Source organism: Juglans microcarpa x Juglans regia, chromosome 6D, assembly GCF_004785595.1.
Source record: "Juglans microcarpa x Juglans regia isolate MS1-56 chromosome 6D, Jm3101_v1.0, whole genome shotgun sequence".
NCBI classification, from domain to species: domain Eukaryota; kingdom Viridiplantae; phylum Streptophyta; class Magnoliopsida; order Fagales; family Juglandaceae; genus Juglans; species Juglans microcarpa x Juglans regia.
The window spans coordinates 2201024-2212017 of NC_054604.1; the positions used below are offsets into that span (position 1 = coordinate 2201024).

The 10994-nt window shown below is 37.0% G+C and overlaps 1 protein-coding gene across 1 annotated transcript; it reads right to left on the reverse strand.

The window, feature by feature from the left end:
• Positions 1–858: 858 nt before the first annotated feature.
• Positions 859–2351, reverse strand: LOC121236036 (high-affinity nitrate transporter 3.2-like). Its single transcript, XM_041132528.1, has 2 exons — positions 1885–2351; positions 859–1662 (listed from the first exon to the last, which is right to left on the reverse strand). Exons 1-2 carry the CDS (start codon positions 2018–2020, stop codon positions 1169–1171), a joined length of 630 nt encoding a protein of 209 aa, XP_040988462.1. The 5' UTR covers positions 2021–2351; the 3' UTR covers positions 859–1168.
• Between the last annotated feature and the right edge of the window lie 8643 nt (positions 2352–10994).

Genomic DNA, 10994 nt, shown 5'->3' on the forward strand with positions numbered 1-10994 from the left:
CAACAAGTCTTCCGGAAACTATTGCAACTATCATTTCTCTTTCTCTAATAGTTATTACTTCGCAAAATTTCACAAAGGTATTATAACTTTCCATAAAAAGCATACAGAGAGATTATAACCCTCCTTAATTTGATTTGTTGTAATTTAATATTGTATGAACCTTTATCTTTGTTAATGAAGTAAACTTGCCGAGAAAAAAAAAAATCTAGTTTGATTATAGGTTATTGAGCCATTGGTTCATCGGGAATGAGCAAAAGAATGAGCATTGTACAAAACAAAATTTTTAAATTACTAATTCGTCCTTATTTTTCAAAAAAGTCATGTATATAAATTTCGGATGAAACTCGTATTCTTCTGAAATATTGAAATCCAATCAGAATGGGCCAGACAGATCAAAATGTCTGAAATTAGATTCAAAATGAATCGTTCCAACAAGTTTTGCCAGTCACTCTTCCGGCACGAGAAATTTCGATCGGAAAATTAGGCACTGATATAAATAGGGAGAGTATGATGAAATCTTTAAGGAAAAAAATCTTCTTGTAAGTAATTTCGCGCACCATTGTTAAATGTAAGATATTTTTTTATTTTTTATTTTTTTTGTAATAAGAAAAAGTTATGAAAATGTTGATACGCAGTTTGGTGCGCCAAACCGCTTGTACGTAGCAAGTCTCATCCAATATTTGATTGCTAATTCATGTAATAACATCCCGTTCTAGATGTGATTTGATGACACAGGTTCATGAAAGAGACTGGATCACTCTTCATACCATTTAAATGAACAACCACTTAACATGTGTAATTATATCATATTAACATTAAAATTTCTCTATTTAATACAAGACAAAATAGCATATGACATTAAGCAAAAATTACCATAATCTAACATTAAAGTTTTTTTTATTTGAGTAAACCATAAGAAGGTCTTGATGTTACTCAAATAGTGATAATCAAAACAAGTAAGATAGATAACCCACGTTTCTTTGAAATTTTTGACAATCATAAACCTATACCCCACCCCTCACTCTTAACTCCAACCATCCATTCAAAGGCAGTATCAACCATCTGTTAAACCAAAGCCCATGTACCAAAGTACATCTAACTGCTACACCAACCAACTCCAACTAGTACCACAATTTTGACTCAGAGCCAATGGATATTAACTTCTATCTCACGTCCTTTCAGACCGTTTTGTCCTTCTCTTCTCTGCAACAAAGAACCCAAGCAAGGACAGAACCGAGAAAGCACTGAAGCAGACCGAGGCAATATCGAGTGACACGTGGCGTCCGGTGATTGATTGTACCTCAAATAAGTTGGTGGTCTTCTTGGCGTCGGTTGTTTGACCGTAACCCACCTCGACGTCGTCGGAGTTGAAGGCAGTGGCGCGTACAAAGTAGGTGGCCGTGGGCACGTCACGCTCGATGGTCCACTCGAACCTTTGCACTGTTCTGTTCGACGCATCGTACGGCCTTGAAACGATCTTGAACTGGCAGGTCTTGTCCTTGGCTAGGTTGTCCACTGTCTTCCTCCATGCGCGGTCAACCTGGCTCACCGGCGCGTAGCACAGCTTGACCTTTATGGTCTTGTAGGTAGAGTCAGTCCCGGCTGCTAAGCTCTGGTTTAGACGCCATGTTACAGTCATTTTATCTACGCCAACTTTCAGAACTGCAAAATTTGATAAAAAAAAGTCTTAATCTTTATATGCTACTTAAAGTTTCAAACTTGGAAGAGAAGCTTAATTGGCGATTCTATTTAATTTCTTGAACTTCAATGAATGGAGATTTCAAAATATTGGGAACCAGATAGAAAAGTTTTGAATTTTGTTTGGTTGAATAATTTTCTGGGAAAAACTTGACGTGGCTATTAGAGAGAGAGGGCGTTTGGTACCTTGTCCTTGTTTGGATGAAGCAGTGACTTCAAGGGTTCTTGGTAGAGAAGAAAAGAGCACACTTCCATGGGAAGTTGCTGCCAAGCAACAGAAGAGAAGAAGAGAAGCTAAGAGAACCGCACGCACTGCCGCCATGGATACTTCGCTCTGGAGTCTCAAGCAAATTAGCCGTCAGTCCCTGAAGGCAAAAGGATATGATTTAATTCTATTTACTCTGAGAAAAGTGGTAATTTGGTACACTCATATATATACACGAGACCCAAGAGATCAAGGTTACGAGCAAACAATGAGGGTATTTCTTTCTTTTCTATTTTTAAAGGTGATCAGCAGAAAAAGTCAATGTCCAGAAGTGTTTTGCTGGCGCTTAGATTTGAAGAAAATGGCTCCTGAACATGTCGAAGGGGTGGAGTTTTTTACGGTATGTGCTTGACGATTAACATCGAAGAGAGGAGAATTTGAAAGGATGTGTTTGTGGCTTAGTTTTAAGCATTGACTTTGTTTTGTTTATTTGTTTCAATTACTGTACTTTTTTTAGATTTGTTTTGTCCCCTACTGCCTTGGAAAGGGCATGCAAACAGGACTCAGCAACTTGGATGAAGGCACGTCGGCACGACCATTTACAGTTCAGGAAAATACACTGTACAGTATTACCAAGATGCAGATTTTTTTTTCAAAGATTTTTCCAAAAGCCAGTTTTCATGAACAAGTTGGCCCTCTTGTTACTAATTTCCTACTTTCTTTTATAATAAAGAAATCGTGTGCGGACCAAACGCAAAGTTTTGACTTGCGATATTTTTGTATCTTAAGAGATTGTAATTCCTTTTCAACTTTGAATCAAAGAAAAAAGGAAGGGGAGGATGATCAATGATTGGAATTCTCTATTTGAGAAAATTTCTAGGTGCACTCTTACCATTCAAGATAGAGTGGTGCACTTTGTCGCTTGCAAGTATCTACTTTTTGTGTCGTTTGGTACAAATTATACTTCTTTTTATTTTTTATTGCAAATATTTTTTAAACATGTTTAAATATTTTTTAAAAATAAAAAAATATATAAATAAACTAATAGTCAATTTTTTAACCATTAAAAATAAATAAATAAATAAATGAACGGTTAAAATGATAGGACAAATTGAGAAAGTATAGCATTATTCTAAGATAATATATCATGAAGATCAATCCTTCTTCTAACAGAAATTTAAAACGTGATTTCCTATTCATCAAATCTCATTGGAATGAGATTTACACTGAGCCAAGCAGTTATGATGATTCCGGCAAGTGGATGCATTCATCTTCAACTCTTTCATCATTATTATTAAAGCAACCCTAGGAAATCAAAAAGCTCCTGGGCTTGACTACTTTTGTAAGACTGTAATTGAGTTTTTCAATGGGCGGTGCAACTGTGCCGCTCGCATATTACCGCTATAAATCACCGCCTGACGTGGCAGGTCACCTGGCATAATTTTAATTAAAAAAAAAAGAGAGAGAAAGGTGGCTTAATGAAATCAGGCGGACGAGCGAGAGAGGTAGAATCCTCGTGGGTGCATCGCCCTCCACTCGCCGCCCCGTCGCCGTCTCGTTGTCGTACCGTCGCCGTCACCGTCACGTCTTCTTCCCGTCCTGAAATTATTCACCATTTTCCTTAAAGATTGATGTTCAATGGGATCTTATCAAAACTTGGTTCATGCATGCACTTGTCAAAATCCAACCAGATTATATATATGTTTGCTAGCTGTTTGCTCTTGGTTTTGGAATAATTAAATAAAATTATTCAGGATCAAAACTACTCATTCTATGTTAAACGGAGCCATAAAAAATGATGGAATCTTCTTTTGGTAGTCAAAAAGCATTGCATTATGTGATGAGATTGAACAGAAGGTTTACTTTAGCCTTCATTTTTTCCCTAATATTTTTAAATATAGATGAAGATGGATGGATTTGGGAGAATAATGTCTGCAATGATATAAAATAAAAGCAGATATATTTGATACTATATGTATATGAGGTCAAATCTCGCATTGACCAAAAGTAGTGGTTTTAGATATGAAAATAAATAATCGGTGAATTGAGAAGAGAACATGAACCAGCATGTATGTGGAGTTCTGTCGGTGCTCGATTGTCGGTGAGGTGGATGGATTTCTGCTCAACTGTCGGTAATTGCTGCACTGGGTTTTTTCAGTGAAGGACCAAATCGAATGCTTTACACCCAGCAGATTGACCCACCGAATCGACTGTTGAAATTATTTTTTTGGGTGAGGTAAGTGTTGCTGCTAAAATCTCCAGTAAGTGCTGCAGTTTTGTTAGTGGTCGACGTCGTGAGGAAGGGTGGCAGGTGGATGGAAGATTGGGGGTTAGGGGTTCGGTTCAGTCTTCAGTCTTCACAGTTCACACACAGAGTTAGGGACTCGGGTACGAGTCACGTGAATCCCTCTAATTTTTTTTGTCTTTACATGCCATATGGAATCGTTACGTCAGCTACCACGTCAAGCGGTCATATGAAGCGGGCATATTGAAGCAGCAGACTAGCATTTCCCTTTTTCAATTTGGCCCAATAATTAACAAATTTATGCACCAATCGGACAGCATAAGTTGCAACCATGTATTATTTGACTTTCAGGTAATTTGGAATTTGAATTGTTTGGAGTTTTTTCTCTTTATTATTGGCTTTTTAGGACTTAGAAATTAGAATAAAAGAGATAGACACATGAAATACATCTTACAATATTTATTTTTTTAAGTGAATTTTTTAAACCGTATTAAGAGCTCATTTCTTTTCGCAGATGAAATGAGATGAGTTGAGATTAAAGTTAAAAGTTGAATAAAATATTATTAGAATATATTTTTTTAATATTATTTTTGTTTTGAGATTTGAAAAAGTTGAATTGTTTATTTTATTTTGTGTAAAAGTTTAAAAAAATTGTAATGATTAGATGAGTGAAGAAGAATTGTGAAAACAAATGAGGTATTGTTATGATCTTGAGTATTAAAGGGTTTAACCAAATTAATATACAATAGTCATATGGCTTTTGGATTAATAGTTAAGTCTTTGACAATCAAGAGTCCTAGAGTCTTATATAATAAAGTCGTTTTGTTAATAAAATGATTATATCCTTAGTAGCTTAAATTCATCTTTTATCTCTTGAATATAGGTTGTTATTGAGTATCATATTTATCTCTTGAGCCGTGCTATGTACAGTCCCCGTTGGGGGCTTGCGTGCGCACGACATGGATGTTTATGTCATTTTCCTAATAGTTTTAGTCAAATGTAAAAAATACCCTCCACTTTATCTTCCTCCCTCAAGCAATGTGTGCGGCATAACTCTCTGCACTTTCATTCTTTTGGAGGATAGATCTCGCTACATACTGGAAAGATGTTAATCGCCGCATTGGAACTACCTACCATGAACCTTCTACCCCGAAATCCCACCACTTAGAGTCCATAGGAGGTTGCGAGATGGGAACTATTAGGGCAACACCCTACCATTATACCAAGGGGAAGGGGAAATTACAGTAGGTTTCTATGGAACCCGATTCCTCTTGCTCTTGCTCTGAGTATATGGGACAATCTGCCCTCTGGTATCGGGCATCCGGAATCAGTCTCGTTAATTAGCAATTTATCTCTTGCCATTAGCGAATCCCTTATTTCTTTCTGGTAAAAGGAATCTGTCCAACCTCTATCGGGCATCGGTTGTCCAGCAGTTTCAGTGCAAGGCAAACAAAGACGTTTCAGTGCGATTTGACTCAGGAGAAGGAACTTGAACAATTAAAATAGTGGCCAAGTTAAACGACGGTTTTTACTTCTATGCATTTTTTACTTAAATGAAACGAAGCGTTTCACTTCGTGTGCACGCAGGCCCCCAACTGGGCTGCGTCTAGAATTTTTCTTATCTCTTGCCATGTTTATTCTTTTGTTATGTAATGACCTTGTAGGGAAGCTATTTGTAGTATTTAAGTGGCACGACCCTAAGAATAAAGGCAGGAATAAATTGCCTTTATTCTCAAACCTTTATGTTTGAATGAGGCCTAGGTTACTTCTAGTTCTAGTAACCTACTTTTTCCATTAAATACGTCATTATTACACGACCCATCATTCGAGTTCCAACAATTGTTTGCACTTAGTTGAACTAGGCTGCGTTGTGATTTTAGATGATTTGAGTTGATTTGTGAGTAGTAGTGTTTTATAAATTCTATTGAGATATTTTTTAATTAGGGTTATAAGTCTATCAGTCCGGTCCGATAGTCTTATTGGTCGGTCTCGAGGTGTGATTTTTTTTTACTGGACCAAGACTGAGATCGAGACCGACCGAATGTATCTATATATATATATTTAAATATTATATATAATATATTATTTTATATAATAGTTGTATAAATTAATTATGTAATTTTCACCTAAAGAATCATCACCATTGATCATATATACAATGAGTTTATTTAATATTCATAACTATATATAAAATGTTAAAGAGTTCAGTTAATTTTAATTATACTAATTTAATAATTTTTGTATTAATTTTTTGTCAAAAAAGGAAAAATGAGGAGAAAAATATTCATGGACCAACCGTACCGATAGCTAATGGCTTGGTCCAGTAAAAATGATGGACCGAGATTTTCGGTCCGTGACTCCCACGAACTGAACCAATTACATCTCTAATTTGAATGTAAATAAGTTGAGATATGTGTTTAAATGTATGAAGTAGATTGAGATGAATTTAACTTTTTTTATAAAAAGTTGAAAAAATAGTGAATTTCATTAATAATTAATTTGAGATGGGTGGTTGACATTCAATTAAGTAAAGTCTTGGTGGACATTAAAACTGAGCAACCCCTAAATTATGTTTCGTTATCCTCGTTCGGTCACTAAATTGAAACCATCAGAAAAAAAAAAAATGTGCATAGAAACAAAGGCCCTCCATACTTCTCGGCGAGACATGTGCTGCACTTTCTTTTATTTTTATTTTTTTGTCTTTTTGTTTATTTCTATAAAAGATTTTTGTTGCAAACTGCTTTTTACATCTATATATGGAAGTACAATATATCCCACTCGGATTTGAACTCCTCACGGAATTATTTATAGGAATGATAGTTGCGGTCGTGAGTTCTCAAGCATCACATAATCATTTTGAATAAAAATAAATAAATATAGGACCCACATAAAAAAATTAATTTTTTAATAATGAATCTTATATTTTTTCAAATTGATTGCACGACGCTTGCACATTCTATAACTGTATATAGCATTATTCAATCTAAAGTATAGTAAAACAATTCTCTTCTCGAAAAGAAATTCTTAATATTAAGAAAATGAGAGTAAGAAACAGGTAAAAAAGAAGAGTCATACATTCATGCATGAGGTGGACAACACTACTTGCACTTAATCATGACTACTACATCCTCATCTTAATTCATCATCAGCACCCGTTTTTACATGCATCAGAAGTTTTTCCAGTATCTATATTATCAACATTTAGGTACATTACATGTAGGAAAATACATATTGGTAGTTGCAACTCGAAAGAAACATTGCTCACTTATCAAGATCAGATCAAGTGAGAGTAAAGAGAATTTTAATAAAAATAGAGATGGGGGCTGCCACTGGAATTATTGTGGCATGTATGAGATAATGTGTCTTGTCCAATTATGCCCACTAGTTCAACCCCAGCTGTAAGTAACTTCCAACCTCACTCTTGGACCCCACTTTCCTCTCTCAACCCAATCTTCCAACCTAGTCTGCATCACCCCAATTCCATGCTGGCCCATACCATGAAGACCCATTCCCTTTTCCAACCTTATTCTTCTTGTTCTGATGAGGATTTAACACTATATACCAATTGGGGCGGCTACTGAAATATTCTCTCATTCAACCTTCCAAGCATAAAGAAACAAGCAAAACTCAGAAGACCCACTTGTACTGTTGAACGCCTCTAATGACCCAGAACTCTCTGCTTGGGATGACAATGGTGTTAATGTTAATGAAGATGATAGTGGTGGTGATGATGAAGATGATACTGATGATAGAGATGTGGATGACAGAATTGGCTTAAAAATAAACAATGCATGCCTTAAACCTGGGCTAAAGAGCCAGTCATGGACATCCCAATATACCTCTACTCTCATTTTGTTGATATGTATCGACTCATTACCTCTAAATTTCCAATGAAGATGCTTGACATGAATGACTAAAAGTCCATCAATTCTAATTTCCATCTCAGGCTCTATCCCAGTGAAAGGATTTCCATTGCTAATGTTCCCACCACCAGCACTACTGTTCTTGCACTCGATTGAGATTTCATGGAAGCTGCTTTTCTCTTGGAATTTGACTCTTGTAGAGATCTTTTTCTTACCAAATATGTGTTCCTTCTTTGAAACCAATATGGGATCGATGAGTGCTGGCCTACAACCGGTCTTTTTGTAGGCATCCTTCTTCAGATCCCAAGAAGAAGCACGACCTCTTCATCACAAACGACTGCAACATAGTAATCGGAGTTTGGCTCCGTTTCCCCATTGAACTTTGCAGCCTTAAGGTCCCAGAAGACATCAACAACTTTACTTTCAACTATAAAGCGTTTTGAACCTTGTTTTCTCCAGAAATACCATGGCTTCAGCTCAACTTTGCAGGCATACTGGCTTTCTCCGTCCGGACCCTGCACTGAAACTGAGAGGCCATGGAGTAGCAAGTTTTTGCACCATGTAATTGTGATTAAGCAGCACTGATCCGCGATCCTTGTACGGTATATGGACATGAAAACACTCTGACCTGACCTGGTTACAGCCGCGTGTTCATCGGATATTTTCTGGCTGGATGAGAAGCAAGCAGGAATCCCAATAGTGTCTTGCATGGCTGTTGAAAGATGGTCGATTTCAATGGGTGAGGGTGAGATCTTTAACTAGTAAATGGGCAGAGCCCAGTTTAGAGCAAGAAGTGAGAGATCTTATTTACAGGATGAATGGAGCCAGAGATGCTGCCAGAGCATTGATGGAATAAGAATAATATTTCCAAACTGGCGTATGGACTGGCAGTGAGTGAGAGTGAGCGAAGAACAACCCTTTTTATATTCAATTTATCTGCACCTCTGCCCAACCTCTCTTGCCTGGATTTTAATTATACTTGTTTCTCATTTCTTTTGTTCTATTTATTATTTATTTTTATCCCTGTGAATAACGATTTTTGAACCCGAGGTGGTTTTGCTTCTGCTACACTTAAAATACTTACTTCCATGGATGGTTAAAAGCAGAGAATCCATTTTTCACCAGATTTGGTGTATAGATTTCTACAAACACAGCAGTGCATTGGAGAATGACAGCACATGAAAAGGGTTAAAGGATGACCAGTCAAAACTAGATCAGAGAGAGAGAGAGAGCGAGAGAGATGCTGAAGAGTTTGGTACTCCAATGTAGTCTTCCTATTATTTATTAGCTTTCAACCTTTTTTAAGTGCTTTTTCTTCAAAGATGTGAAGGACAGGAATCTACGGTTGTAGCAGCAGATCGTGTCCAATTCTCTCTGTTTTGGAGTCTGGTTGACAGTGAGATTTTATAGCTGTAGGAACCAGCAACCCTCAGTTTTGCAGGAAATTCCGAAAACCTAAACGGGAAAAAGTTCATCAATCATGAATCAACAATGAAAATGACTTTCCAGTTCAAAAATGTGAGAAAAAGAAAAGATAAAAAGCTGCTAGTTGCAAAATAATTACAGATTTTTTTACCGTTTGCATTTCCAAGTTATGGGTCATTGGTCATTAATGGTCATGAAAATCGGAGAATGATGCATGGTTGCTAATGTTTATTATTATTATTATTATTATTATTATTATTATTATTATTATTATGTCGGGAACGTCTCCAACGCAAAGCTATTTGCACCCACTCTTGCATAATAAACTCTAGTCTAGTGCACCGTACCCTTAAAAATTTTTCTACATAAAATTGGTTAAATTGCTAATTTTTCATCCAAGATGTGGCTCAAATGATTGTTTACACTAATAAGGTTACCTAATGTCTATTGGTAAGGGAAATGTTTTTCTTCACATTTTTTTGCATTTATAGCCATGATGTGTTGTCTTTTAAGATATTTCATATTTTAATTACCTCGTTTAAAGTATGACATGTTAATTAACGCAATTAAAAATAATAAAATTTAAAATAGACAATAGACAATAGGCTAGATTTATTAGTTATTGTTAAGAGGTGGCTTGAATTCAGATTGAACAGTGCATGTGTCGTAGGTTCGCTCGAGCGGAGGTTCACTCGGCTCGAGCGAAGTCAGACAAAGAGTTTCGCTCGACATTCGCTCGACACTCAGCTCGAGCGAAGTCAGACAGAGAGCTTCGCTCGACATTCGCTCGACACTCAGCTCGAGCGAATTCAGGCAGAGAGCTTCGCTCGACCCTCGCTCGACATGCAGCTCGAGCAATATCCAAGTCAGAGAGCTTCGCTCGACCCTCGCTCGACACCCAGCTCGAGCGAGTTCAGGCAGAGAGCTTTGCTCGACTCTCGCTCAACTGTTGGCTTGAGCGAAGTGCAAAAAACCTACGCTCACTCGACACTCGCTCGACGTTTGCTCGAGCCAATGTTCACAAAAGTGAATTCTCACTTTTCCTATAAATACCAAACGGCGCCCACTTCTTCCACAGACTTCAAAAATCATTTTTCTCTTGTTTTAAGTGTTTTCTTGATAGAGAAGTCTAGAGTGAGTTTGAGAGATAACTTCCTTGTGAAGTTTTGTTGTATTCATCTGTACTCCATCTCTGTTGATAGTGAAATATTCGATACCGACCCCACCAGTGGACGTAGACTCATTTTGAGTCGAACCACTTAATTTTTGGTGTTCTTTCTGTGTGATTGTCATCAATTTCTTTTGTTTAATTCCGCTACTATATTTTGAGTTAGTCTTAGATCTACAGTTATTCCCAACAAACTGGTATCAGAGCTTGGCTCAGGGTGATCTGGAGGGATGGCTATGGCTAAGTTCGAAGTGGAGAAATTTGACGGTCAGAACAGTTTCAGTTTATGGCACATCAAGATGAAGGCTTTACTGCGACAACAGGACTTGTCAAAAGTGTTAGAAGTGTTTGTATTTGACGATTCTCCGGCTCCTTCGAAAGAAGAAGAAG